General features: G+C 32.0%; 2 protein-coding genes across 3 annotated transcripts; both read left to right on the top strand.

Moving 5' to 3' along the window:
* Window positions 1,568-3,559, top strand: LOC110271534. The gene is made up of 3 exons (XM_021122499.1): window positions 1,568-1,575; window positions 1,872-2,301; window positions 3,303-3,559. Exons 1-3 carry the CDS (start codon window positions 1,568-1,570, stop codon window positions 3,432-3,434), a joined length of 570 nt encoding a protein of 189 aa, XP_020978158.1. The 3' UTR covers window positions 3,435-3,559.
* Window positions 8,769-12,721, top strand: LOC107637913. 2 transcript variants are annotated; one of them, XM_021121330.1, is made up of 12 exons: window positions 8,769-8,874; window positions 9,027-9,113; window positions 9,229-9,326; window positions 9,407-9,437; window positions 9,633-9,725; window positions 10,607-10,739; window positions 11,006-11,148; window positions 11,257-11,405; window positions 11,507-11,566; window positions 12,028-12,120; window positions 12,293-12,361; window positions 12,436-12,721. In XM_021121330.1, exons 8-12 carry the CDS (start codon window positions 11,268-11,270, stop codon window positions 12,562-12,564), a joined length of 489 nt encoding a protein of 162 aa, XP_020976989.1. In that variant the 5' UTR covers window positions 8,769-8,874; window positions 9,027-9,113; window positions 9,229-9,326; window positions 9,407-9,437; window positions 9,633-9,725; window positions 10,607-10,739; window positions 11,006-11,148; window positions 11,257-11,267; the 3' UTR covers window positions 12,565-12,721. The 2 variants fall into 2 exon arrangements, with proteins under 2 accessions (XP_020976989.1, XP_020976988.1); XM_021121329.1 differs by having other exon boundaries at window positions 9,195-9,326.

The raw sequence follows: 14,241 nt of genomic DNA, 5'->3' as shown, positions 1-14,241 counted from the left end.
CTGTTCCAGACCCGATCCTCAGGTCCCTCGCCGGAGCATACTCCAAACCTGATTACTCAGGTCCAGGCCTCCCTTATGGCCCAAACTGACCTGGTAATTCCAAACTCCTAACTAACATTCAAAATCAAATATCCCTCTTATCTTAATCAATAAGATAAGATAATGACCGTAAACTACATAAAGGGGGTCAAGAATTCCCTCAGATACGTCATGCATTCTTAACCCTCACCTATTTCTAAGCTCCATTCTGACTTAGGTATCAGAGTGTCTTTGCAGGTACCACCCCATCACTCCAAAAACCAATCCCGTCAGTGCCTCGACCGGCAAATCTCCGATCTACCTCACAATTCGTACCAATACTTCGTGTGTGTATAGGGAATAGGAGAATTTGGTATCCAATTTCTGCTTTTTCATCTTAACCCTATTAATAAATAGTGATTAATATAACTGTCGTCTTAAAATTTGGTCAAAAATGTAATTATCAGTTAATTTTTCTTCATTCTTCGTATAGTTACCTTTTTATTCTACACATAACTTCTATCCATGTTGTCTTCTTCCTTATTCATAAAATTTTTATTTTTTATCTCAAATTTATAATTTAAAAAACTTAAAAATTATTTTTCAAAAAATATTAGAAAAAAATAACAATATAAAAATTACTATTTTGTTTTGAAATTAAATGAAACTTTAAGAAATTCTTAAAATTTTATTATTTAGAGACATAGAAATTGATATATTAGATCTAGAAAAAGATTAAAAATTATTACAAATAGGTGTTAAGAGTAGGGGAGGTATTCAATAAGATAATATTTTTATATTCAATTGTATATGTTAATAGTAGCTAAAATAGTAGTGTCCATATAATATTATTCTTTTAAGAAGATATAATATATTTGATATTATTTTTTTATAATTATTGAAAATTTTGATAATTTGATTAACAAAAAATTCAAATACTTGATATCTTAAATTTTTTCTTAAAGTAATAAAATATGACTTAACAAGTAAGACTAAAAAATAATAAGGATCTATATAATAGTTATACATCTAGATATCTAAATCAAAGAAGAAAAGAATTATTTTAGTAAATTTTTAATAACTCAAAAGTTAACATAATAAGTAGTTATGGATCAAAGTGATGAACAAAAATGAAAGTGATGAACAAAAATGAGAGTTGGATAATAGTATGGTGATAATTAATTGCGATTGGCTTGAATAGAAGAAGAAAGTAAGAAAAGAGAATAAAATAAGGCAACATAATAGTAATGATAAGAGAAAGGATAGTGTATAATATGATGAGATAATATAATCAAAATAAAAATTAATAATCTTAAAAAATAATAAAATTAAAGATGTTCAAGATAAGATTGAAAAAATATATTTATCTATTAGAATTATAGATGNNACTTAAGATATTTTATTTTTTATAATTTATTTTTAATTATTAATATTAAATTTATAATTTTAAAATAAAAATATAAAATTAATCTTTTAAACTCAATACAAAAATGACTGAACAGGCACAAGTGCCTGGTAGAGCTACTAGTATATATTATGAGAGACGGACATGACGTTGTATACTATTGACTTAATTCATCATTAACCAATGTGAATTGTGGGATTCAATTTATTACTCATAATCGCATGTATATTCAACCTATTGTTCAATCATCTACAAGTTCTTTTAGTAGGGTTAAGTACGATTTTGGTCCCTAACGTAGAGCCCAAAAATTTATTTCGTCTCCGGCCTTTTTTCGCTACAAAATGGTCCTGAAGATTTCAGTTTGTTTTAAAATCGTCATTTTTACCAAATTTTAAATTTTTATTCCGAAAATACCCCTAACTAAAAAAAATGCAAAACGTTGAATAAGGGGGAAAGGGAAAAGGGAGTTATGCACACTGGGGGTGAGTTGGTTCAAAAGAGGGAGAAAGGGAAGGGGAAGGGCCACCGCCGCTGCTCCTCGCCGCCACCGCTGCTCCTCTCCCCTTCATGCTTACCCTAGAGCAACTGCGACCCTCTCCCCTCCTTCTCTCCTTCCCTATCTCGGACCTCCTCGAACCAGAGTTCCCCACCGGCGAGCCTCTCTTGCTTCACCACCGCGCAGCAACGTGGAACCCTTCTTCCCCACTATCCATTCACGCCATCTTGCCCCTGCTCCCTCAATCCCTATCGCAGAAGGAACCAGAGCCACCACAGCCCGTTCCCCTCCCTCCAAACCCTTCCCGTCATGCCCAGACCGCTGGCGCTCTACCACTACCTCCCCTGTCCCCTCTTTTCTATTTTCTATTTTCATAATTCAGGTTACTATTTTTCTTTCAATTTCTGTTTTTGATTAGTGTTAGTTCCTTGATTTGATTCTGGATTAGTTTAGCTGGATTTTGATTTTCTATTAGTTGATTTTAGGTCGGTATGATAGAATTAGCTTAGGTTGAATTGCTGAAAGTTGCTACTGAATAGTTGTTGTTGTTGTTAAATTAGCTTACACTAAAAAAAAGTGTATAAAATGGCATTAACATTATGGCAGTATTGTAAAACTGCCGTAATATTCATTAATTAGGGCAATTTATGTGATTGCCGTAATTTATCTCTTCTTTAATGGCCACTGTTGGTGATTCCGGCGGTTTCAAACCACCTTATAATCATACTTTTAAAAAGAAAAACGAAATCCCAACCTCTCAGATCTGAAGTTTCATCCAATCACGTGAAGTTCCATCGGGGTTTCCTCTCGCAGAAACGCCATTTTTGCTCCTTCGAGCTTCTCCTCCTCCGTCAAGATTTTCTCCAAATCTGCAAGCTTCTCCTCCTTCCTCGACCTTTTGCTCTGCTAGCTTCTCCTCATCCATTAACGTGTCTTCTCCTCCACGATCTGTTTCTCAGTTTGCGTTCTAACTTCTCACTTATAGATCTGTAACTAAATTCACATCTCTGGTTCTAATTACTTCAATGATTGTTATATGCTAATTGTTCTAATTACACACTCTCTCAATAATGTTTCTGTTTTCGATTTTGTATTCATTGTTAATTACTGTTTCTAGCATTTCGTCTTTCATGCGGCTTTGATAATTGACTCGATGCTCCTTATCACTTATTTCTTCCTAGTAATTTCATGGAAGTTCTATTTTGGTTCATTTCTTGTAATGTGTTGTTATCAAATTACCGAATTTAGGGTTTTCCTTTTCTTGATTTTGGTTTTGGTTCCATCAAATTTTGATTTTGTTATACTCCCTGTGATTTTTAATTTTTTGATTGCGCCATTGCTTTAATTTTGGCTTTCAATTTTTAATATTTTTTGCTCATGCAGAAGTACATAAAGCAGAACAATGACGTCACTCTCTGTGCACTCGAGATGGTATCAATTTCTTTCACTTCTCTACTTTCTTTTCTTCGTGCACCTTATTACCTCATTACTTCTTTTTCTGGTAGGTTCCATTAAGAAAATTATCATTGTATTTTAATATAAACGGTTTTTGAAGCTTGATCTATGACATTTTATTATTTTTCATAAAATAATTTATGATTTTATTAACAAAGGATAATAAAGCTTTTCTTTGTATATTAATGCAGGGAGTGAGTAAGTTCTAATAATAAAGGAGGTTTAGGTTGTGACTTAATTTGTTGGAAAAATGAATGGAAACTATGTTTAGGTTGTGACTTAATTCATATTGCTTTGTACGTAGGGAAGCAACCATATCAAGAATCTGCAGGTAATTAGGTGTTATATGGCTTAGCTTGCATATTACATGTTAAAAAGCTAGTTAAAAAGCTTTGATAGTAGTTGTTATTGTCTACTACTAATATACATCAAAAGCTAATTAAAAAGCAATGATGGTTGTGAAAGCTATAAATGACTAAATGTGCAGGGTCTAACATGCTTGATTTGTGCTGCACTTTGTGTTTAGGAGAGTGAAATTTTCAATTATTTGTTGATGACATAGAGCAGTACGAAGTACTTGAGCAAATTGGAAAATGTGCTTTTGGTTCTGCACTTCTTGTCAAGGATCAGCATGAGAAGTAAAAGTGAGATGCAATTATTTCATTTCATTTCATTTCATTTCAGATCAATTTTTTAAACACTATTTCAAGACATGTAATTGTTTTGTGTTAATAGCTTAGCCGGATTTGTTGAAGCATACCGCATCAATTCGTAAGTAGAATGTCATTGATTTTGTGACTTGTTTATGTTATTTAAGATTAGGAGTTGAATTATGTAAATTTAGATATAATTCGTTTAGACAGTTTTTGTCTTGTGCACAAGTCATTCTTGAGATTAGATAGTAGATTCACAAACTAGTTTTCTTCTTAGATACTAGAGATAGAAATGTCTCTGCTTATAACAGTGAACTTCATTATTACTCTATGAACCTGTGTTATACCGATCCATGCTTATAGGTGAAATTTAGGACCATTATCTAAGTTTATCATGAAAACATCAACAAATAGATGAATTAAAAGGAGAATTTGAAAAATTGTATGTAATTATATAAAGTAGGTTTGGCAAGATCAAAGAAAGAAATCATTACTCAAATTGCCTTTCTAGCTAATGCTTTCTAATGCTTTTTTTTTCACTTTCTGGCTTGCAGATGTTACAGCTTTAGTGGTCCTGATATGCCATGCAAACTAAAGATCTAATTTTTTGAGAAGAGGGTGTTTTGAAAGGTCTCTGTGAAGGTTTTAGACATTATATATTATTTATTTCCAAGGATCATGGTTCCTGTAAAGAAAATTCTTTTATTAATAATGAAATTTGATTTATGAAATTTGATTTATGAATCACGTACTTATTTCTTGAATTTATTGTGATTCTAGATCATTATCTTCTTAAGAGGTTCATTACTAATTTGATTGTACTTCTGATGTTTGGTTTTCTTGGCTACATGTTGTGCATTTCAGAGAGACACAATTCAAGCTGTGACAAGTTTTGTCAAACGGAATAAGTTGCCTGTTCTCATGCAAGAACAGATTGATTGCACATTTGCATATGAAGTATAGAACTGATATAGAAGGGCTGCAGCAGCAAGAAATTATCGAATTACTCCCGAAAGCTATTCGTTCTAGCATCTCTCATTACTTTTGGGAAATTGATGCAAGTTTTTATATGGTTGAAGAGGCCTTACAGTTCTTATTTCAGAAAATAGGTGAGCAGAACACTTCATTTTTAGCTGTAAATTAAAGAAGCTTTCCTACCATGTTGTTCTCCCATTTAGGTGATTAGGAAGCATTCTTTTGTTATGTGTTTTTTTGGTTTTTTCCATATTTGTTACAAGTTCAAACAGCTGGTACTCGATAGTATTATAAAATAAAGGTGATGAATGGATTTCTATCCACTTTTCAAATCCCAACTATTACACTTCAAATGTATTGGTATATTGTTCCTTACATTGATTCATTGTTTAGATACAGGTTTATAAAAAAAATTTTAGTCCCTCTAGAAAATTTTTCCTTTTTAACTATCCATTTATGCTCTTATTTTGTGTATTGGATCTGGCTTTCAAGTACTGATGATAGTTGGAGTTACTGATTTGGAATATTTGTATGTTATTTTTCAACTTGGAGTTTAATTATCTTAATGTTCCATACAGAGAGATCCACAAGCGCATCTGTGTTGCTGGGATGATCCTTCACTTGTGGTATTATTGTGTCTAATAATGTTGTTGCATGATGCACAAATTTTAATACAGATGTATCGGACAGTGAAAACTACAAATAGAGCAGCGGCTTCTTCAGGTTAGTGCATAGTTTTTAATTAATTTACATTTGAAGACATAATGTTTCACATAAACTCACCATCAACAAGGAGGTCTGATCTATCCGTTAACAATTAGGGCCATTAGCATATACAAAACATTTAGAATTTGAGTTCTTTTATAGGATACCAATATCTTTTTGAATTAACAACTACAATTGAATCACATTTTTTTCAGATATCAATTATTAAGGACAAATAATGAATTAATACCACTAATATCCTGAATTGTTATACAAAAATACTGAGTTCACGTATAAGATTAGTCACTATGGATTTATATGTGATAAAAAGACGAGTGGGGATATATGCAGTGTGTATTAAATTGTTGGGTTGACCATATGAGAACAAAGATTGTATGCTAATTGTGTATTATTTAAACCTGGTGTTTTGATGGCTTTTACCAAGTTATTAGTGTGTGCTTCTGTTCTATCATAGGTGAGGGTGGTCTTATGAATGTGGATCATGAGGACATTATGCTTATTATGCCTCCACTTTTTGCGCCGAAGCATTTGCCAGAAAATTTAGTGTTAGTTTCTCTCACTTTCATTAATGTATTTCTTTATGATATATTTCTTGTATTCAGGATTTGGCAGTCGTGGCTTTGCTGTACTCATTCCTCTTATTTCACCCAATTCTTCCAAAGGAAGGGTAAGATTTTTTTTCAAGTATTATTAGTCTTGAAGTATTTATTCTGCTTCTTGCTGCTCCCTTTCAAAGGTTGTTCTTAATTCTCATTTTTTGTTTAAATTTATTTTGTGTTGTCCAAGTTAATGGTTTATTTTTTTTTTTTAATTTTGTTTCCAAATTATATTTTTGTTGTAGGAATTGGATCAGGAGAGTGAGATTCTATCGCCAAAAAAGTTAGAAAGTAGATCTTTTGAAGCGAGTAATAGAGAAGTGTGATTTTTTTTTTATGATAGAGACGTGATGTATTAAGAGTTACATATTAAGGCTTTCAATACTTTATTTGTATAGGAGTTATTAATTTTTATTTCCAATACTAAAAAAATTATATATTATGTTTAATATTTTATTTATGAGTTATGTAATATTTTGTTGATGAGTTATGATTTCTTGTTATTGTGAAATTTTAAACAAAAAAATTATTTGTTTAACACGGTAAAAATTATCTTTTTAAACGATTAAAAATGTCATTTTTATCCAGTAAAAAGGGCAGTTTGTAACTCATTTTAAACAACATGAAATGTCATTTTAATCTAGTAAAAACGGCAGTTTCAAATGCCATTTTAACCAATAAAAATGGCACTGTCAGGGTAAAAACAGCATTTCAAAAATGCCATTTTAACCAACCAAAAGTAACTCTGTCAGGGTAAAAACGGCGGTTCAAAAACCCTGTTTTAACCAACCAAAATGCCACTCTGTCAGAGTAATAATGGCGGTTTAAACTGTCATTTTAACCTATCCAAAAATCGCCGTTTTTAACCAACCAAAATGCCACTCTGTCAGGGTAATAATGGTGGTTCAAACCGCCGTTTTAACCTATCTAAAAACGCCGTTTTAACCAACCAAAACGCCACTCTGTCAGGGTAATAATGGCGGTTTAAACCGCCATTTTAACCTATCCAAAAACCGCCGTTTTAATATAAAAAATAATGGCGGTTTTAACTGCCGTTTTAACCTATTCAAAAATCGCCGTTTTATCCCAGGGAATTGTGGCAGTTTTCAAAAAACCGCCGTAATAACCAGAATGGCGCACAGAATTACGTCACTTTACAAAACCGCCATTCTTGGTAATAATGGCGGTTCAAACCGCCGTAAATACCAAAAAAACCGCCGTTTTTACCAGATTTTTTTGTAGTGTTAGGTTATTGAATTTCTGTTAATGGTTAACTGTATATATGATCCATTGTTGTTGTTCTTCTTCTTCGTCTGGTTGTTGTTGTTTTATTGTTGTTGCTTCTGCTGTTCTTCCACTTTTGGTTCAGCTTCAGGTTCTGCTTTTGTTTCTGGTTGATTTTGGAAAAGAAGGAGAAGGGTATTTTCGTTTGAATGATGATTTTAAAACAAACTGAAACTTTCGAGAACATTTTGTAGCAAAAAAAAGTCGAAGACGAAATAAATTTTTTACCTCTACATTAAGAACCAAAATCGTACTTAACCCTTTTTAGTACTTGTTATTATTAATTGTTTCCCAATAAACCGAGCTTCGATGAATCATCTCCCGCTCACTTTCATTCAAAAAAGTCTAAGATCAAAAGAAATACCATAGTTAATAATATAGTTTATAATAGCACAAGGTAATGAAATGTGTAAAAGAAAAATAAATCATAGTCATACACCATGTAACAAGAACAATTTTTACCATGTTAAAAAAATGGGTTATGCTATGTGTACACCAAAATCAACCATCAATGTTGGCCACCAGTACAAAATACATATTGAAATATAAATACACATTGAAAATAAATTAAACCACATATGTATATATACATAAATACATTAATAACTAATTTTAGTAGCTGATTTTGATGTACAAATAACATTTCTCATAATTCATAATTTAAATTTTGAGAGCCTTTATTGTGTCCACTCACCATCATATAAATGTTATAGCAATTTTGACAGAAAAGAGCATTCCATATAATAAATTGGTAACAATGAATTATATTCTCTCATAGGATAAAGAATAATGCAGACAATGATTTGAGGAGTTTCTTGCGTAGTTGCATTGTTTTCTCGATTTAGGGGTTTATTATTTATTACTCAATTTCGCATGTGACAATGAAAGGCATAAAAATAAATGATGCTTAGAAAAAAATAAAAAAGAAAGGAAACGAGATATATACTATACCAAACCTCTGTAGTGAATTGGGGCAAAAAGTCAGAGTCCCAAATATGAATTAATCAGCACTGAAGAACCACATTTCTTTATTAATGATTAAGATCAGAGATCTAGTTCATTCTCCGAATATTTAAAAGAGTAAAAAATTTTAAATATATATTATTTTTTAAATATTAAAAGAAAAAAATTATTTATTTAAAAACTAAAAAATAATTTTGGGTTTCATTTTAGGTTCACAGTCCATGGCGAAAAGTCCAAGATCGGTTAGAGGACGATGATAGATATTTACGGCTTGAAGAAATTGACCGCTTGCTTGTTTTCCAGGTACAGTGTTATAGTTATAGTTATAGTTGGCATATATCATAGATCTGTATTTTAAATAAGCCTTGCATCTCTATATAAATCTTTTTTTCTTCTTTTAATTCATTTAATTTTAGTCATAATATTAAAATCTGGTTTTGTTTCAATGCATGTAGTTTTTTGCTTCCAATGGTTTTCCATGTCCTGCACTCCAAAACCCTTCTGATCATTTACTGAAAACTATAAACAAGGATTTTGATCAGGTAACTAAGCCTAGCTTCACTTGAAGATACTTGAGCATTCAGAAATAATTTGATGGTATTTTGAATTAACTACTATTTCAGGATATTGACATGGGTTTATCTGGCACTAGAACAGTGCTTACAGAAGAAGCAATTAGAATCTTTATAAGCGCATATGAATCATCTGAAATTAACCAACAAGTTCAACAAGAAGTTGCAATGCTATCTAAGCAGGTTTCTTTCATTTCATGTCTATTGCGTGCATTCATAAGCTATAATAAAAGCATTGATCCATAACTCAATTTATGTTTCAGGAGACTAGATCAGTAGATCATAAGAGTACAGGTACATGTTGAGGATTGCAAGCCACTTGTTGAGGATTGCTGTAGTTTTAAGATTTTGCAATCTACACGGTTGATTTAAAAATGTTAAAGTGTTTGTTTGTGTTTTAAGATTAAGAAATTTGTGTGGTGTTGAATTTTTCTGTTTAGGCCTTTTCTATTTAGGGGGTGAAAGCATTGCTTAATTGTTATATTGCAGAAATGCAACCATTACTTGAGAAGGTTTAGGAAGATGCATGGAAAGCAAAGAATAATTCGCAGTATGAATGATTATGCAGAGTTCCTATTTCAGGTTCGTGATGCTTGTCATGCTTGCACAATTTTTCAATGCACGGATAACAAACTTATCTTGATATTCTCTTATTCATCTCTGTGTCCATTTGTATGTGCTTTTCTCATTCTTCACAACAAATTGAGACAGATGGTCAATTTTGGAACCGGATAACTCGATCATATGGTTGTCACTTGTCAACAAGACTCTTGATCGTTTATTCATTTTAATCTTGCTGCAGTTATTCATTTCTATTTGCATTTCTTTGGACTTTGATTTTATTGTGTTTTATGTTTGTTATTTTGACTGAATTTAATTATCCAAGGGTGCTACAATCCCTACTTTCTCACTTTACCAACTTGTGTACTTTAAGGAGTTTTCATCCTAGAAATAATACTTATGAATGGTAACTGGAACCATTTATATAATACCCATCGTTTCCCTTCACATTTGTTCCATTCTAGGTTATATTTCTTCAATGAAATTTCTATCAGAATGAACATGATTTCTGACATTCTTAAGTTCTGGCAATACGATTGTGACTTAAGTTTTTATGTATGTATCCTTTTATCTCCTTTAACTGCTATAATGTTCAAAATGCTGTGAAATGATGAGATGGCCTCTGTTTATACACATTAATTATGGAACTCTTTACTAAAGTTGGCACTTCAGATTTTAGGGTTATTTGGATGGCCTTTCATGCTCTCAGCTCTCCTCCCCATCTTATCTTTACTAGTACCTTTTATCATTCATCTACTTAGGTCTTCTCTGTATGAACTGTGTTAGTCATAGATACTGTCTAGGAGGTTCCTTTGCTTCTAATCTTCCATGATTATCATTAGTATCTCTTACAATGTTGCATCTAAAGTGGTTATGGTTGCTTTCTTTTCTGTATGGTTTAGAGATGGAAGCAAGATATTGATGATGAGGATGATCCATATTCAAGTGGGAGGCCGTCATGGTTTAGAAAGCAATATACCGCTGGAGCCTCTGGAAAGCACAGGAATAACGGTCAAGGAAGTCATCGATACAGAAGTAAGGGAGTCTGAAATACTTATGGTGTCATAGAATATTTCATATGTATCATATAGTTGTACGCTGATTTCTTCTGTGGAAATTTTCTAATCGAATCTGGTCTGGGAAACTTCTGTCTGCACAAGTAGAATTTTGAGAGATTAAAGAGCCAGAGACCATGAATTAATTTTATTTGATGATTTGATCTATCATCATAAACTTTCTTAAATGAGGACCGAATATTAGCATTTCTGTTTTTAATTTTAATATAAAATATAACATTCCAGATGGGATATAAAGCATATTATGGAGTCATTACTAAAGCATATTGTGGAGTCATTACTTGCAAAATCCTCAAGCAAGTAAAATACTTTATGTCTTCAACTTGGGAGGATTGCAAGCCACTTGTTGAGGAGACACAAGAGTACAGGTACATGTTGTTCTCTGTTTCAAGTTACTGAGTCGGTTGTGCCATGAATAGTGTTGTCCATCCTGGAAGTATTTGTTCTTGATGATTCTGTCCTACACTTACTTATAGATCAATGGGGGATGAAAACTACAGTAGAAAAGTATTTGAGGAGTACATTACATTCACTCTCCTATTTATCAAATAATAAGGCTGGGAATGGAGAACTTGTAGTTGTGGACTCCAATGATCAAACTAAGCTTAAACATGAGGATCAGAAGGTTTGTTTCATTTTTTGTGTGCTACTGCTTGTGCTTAGTATTTCAATTTCTGTTTCATTAGTAGTATTGATTCTTACATTTTTATATAAACATTTTTCTAGACTCTTCGTAGACTGGCTCAAAATTGTGAGGCTGCTAGGAAGAGTCGATTGAGGAAGAAGGTAAATTAACTGCTCCCAACATGATATGTTAGATTGCTCAATTGAACCTAAACTTAAGCCCCCAACCATTGAATGATTGATATGTGTTGGTTTTTCAATAGGCATATGTACAGCAATTGAAACTAAATAAGAGTAGCCTTAGGACTGATATATGAACTTAGGAAATGAAAACACCTAAAAGTGATGTTATACTAGCTACTATAGTTTTTTTGGCGGGGCTATAACTAAAATGACATTTTCTCAAAACTGATAATGTCAAAGATTGAAGATTGATAGGCAGAAGCCATAGGAATGTATCCAAAAACTTTGCTTTTTAAGGCGGAGATATGTACATTCTACAACCAAACAACTGAATTTACAAAATTTATTGGCCTTGTTCTTTTTAAGGTTTGTTAATATTAACTTTTATCTGTAGGTTGTCAATTAAATGTTATAGTATTTGCAATATTTTCCTATTGCAGATCATCTTGGCTAGAGAGTATCTAAATGATGTTTCCATTAGCAGAGAACAATTGAAGTACCTGGTTTTTGAAGCTTTCCGAGGTGGTTGTCAGGTTAATTCTCTATAACTTGTTAAATTTCAACACAAATTTTTTTATATATTTGATGTGTCGCAGGAGATATCCATAAGTTATTTGAACTGATCGTGATTACTTTGATCCTTTTCCTATAGTCTCCATTTAAACCAGTGAAGCTTAGTTAATCCTTTTCCTCTTTTGATTTTAGAATAAATGCAATGTGGGATACACATTTATCAACATGCTGTCGGCATCACACATTATTCCATTCTATGAGGTTATTAGTTTTTTGTGCATATTTCTCATTGTAACTAATGTGTTTGATTCTAACTAATGTATTTGATTTTGCAGACATTTAATGGGAAGAAGTGGGAGAAGTTTAATAGTGAAAAAGTTGCTTCTCTGGCATATGCACGAGTCCAAGGAAAGGCTGCACTGGTGAACCACTTCCAGAATTCAATTTCCACACGCTGCCAATGAGCTGTGGAACTTTGAAAAACATAATCTTCTTTTGTTTTTGATGTAGTATAGTTGAACAATACAGTGAGTTTATATTTTGAATCTTAGTTAATGTATCAATACACTTTGTTGATATATGGTTGTTACTTATTATTATAGTTGATGTATCAATATACTTTGTTTATATTTTGAAATATATTGACTTGCTTGTTTATAGTACTTTTCTTTTAATTTGATAATACAATGAACTTGTTTAAATTTATATTTATTTTGTATGAAAAATAAAAAAAATTCTATTTTACTTTACTGATAGATTTACAGATGGATTTTTTGTCTGTAATTAGAGTGAGATGATTTTCTAAGGTTCAAATTACAGACGAAAAATTTGTCGAAAAATCTGTCTGTAGTTACAGACGGAAAATCCGTCGAAAAATCTATCTGTAATTACAGACGGAAAATTCGTCGGAAAGTTTGTCGTCTACGGGAAATGGATGGAGAATTTACAGAGGGAAAATCCATCGGTAACTGGTAAAAATCCGTCGGTAATTTTCCGACCGAAAAAAATCCGTCGGTAAATAATTTCCGACGGGGCTTTTTGATGAGCGGATAATTTATACGCTTTTTGACATTGTTTTTAGTATGTTTTTAGTAGGATCTAGTTACTTTTAGGGATATTTTTAATAGATTTTGTGTTAAATTCACATTTCTGGACTTTACTATGAGTTTGTGTGTTTTTCTATGATTTCAGGTATTTTCTGGCTGAAATTGAGGGACTTGAGCAGAAATCAGATTCAGAGGTTGAAAAAGGACTGCTGATGCTGTTGGATTCTGACCCAGTACACTTGCTGGTTAGTTGTATCGAAGTTGTGACAGACTGTAAAACTAGATCAGAGTATCTGGCCTAAGAAGCCATTACTAGAGATCACAATTTCGTGCACCAAGTTTTTGGCGCCGTTGCCGGGGATTGTTTGAGTTTGGACAACTGACGGTTCATCTTGTTGCTCAGATTAGGTAATTTTCTTTTTGTTTTGTTTTCAAAAATTTTTCAAAAAAAAAAAACCTTTCAAAAATTTCTCACTTGTTTTCAAAAAAAAAATTGTTTTCAAAAATATATTTTTCTTCAAAAATTTTAAGAATGAATTCTAGTGTTTCATATAGCATATTTTAGCTTGACTGGCCATGAAGCCATGTCTAATTCCCAGGATTTTGATTGAGGACTATGAATTCATTACTTCCTTTTTCCCAAGTGTTTTCAAAAAAAATTATACAAAAATCCAAAAAAAATTAGAAAATCATAAAAATCAAAAATATTTTTCTGTTTCTTGTTTGAGTCATGAGTCATGTCATAAGTTTGGTGTCAATTGCATGTGCATCTTGCATTTTTTTCGAAAATTCATGCATTCATAGTGTTCTTCATGATCTTCAGGTTGTTCTTGGTAAGTCTTCTTGTTTGATCTTGATGAGTTTTTGTTTTGTGTTGTTTAGTGTTTTTCATATGCATTCTTGAATTCTTAGTGTCTAAGCATTAAAGAATTCTAAGTTTGGTGTCTTGCATGTTTTCTTTGCATTAAAATTTTTTTTTAAAATATGTTCTTGATGTTCATCATGACATTCAAAGTGTTCTTGGTATTCATCTTGACATTCATAGCATTCTTGCATGCATCACATGTTTTGATCTAAAATTCTCATGCATTGCAT

This window comes from Arachis ipaensis, chromosome B04 (genome assembly GCF_000816755.2).
Source record: "Arachis ipaensis cultivar K30076 chromosome B04, Araip1.1, whole genome shotgun sequence".
Lineage (NCBI taxonomy): Eukaryota > Viridiplantae > Streptophyta > Magnoliopsida > Fabales > Fabaceae > Arachis > Arachis ipaensis.
This window is presented reverse-complemented; position numbering and strand designations above follow the sequence as displayed.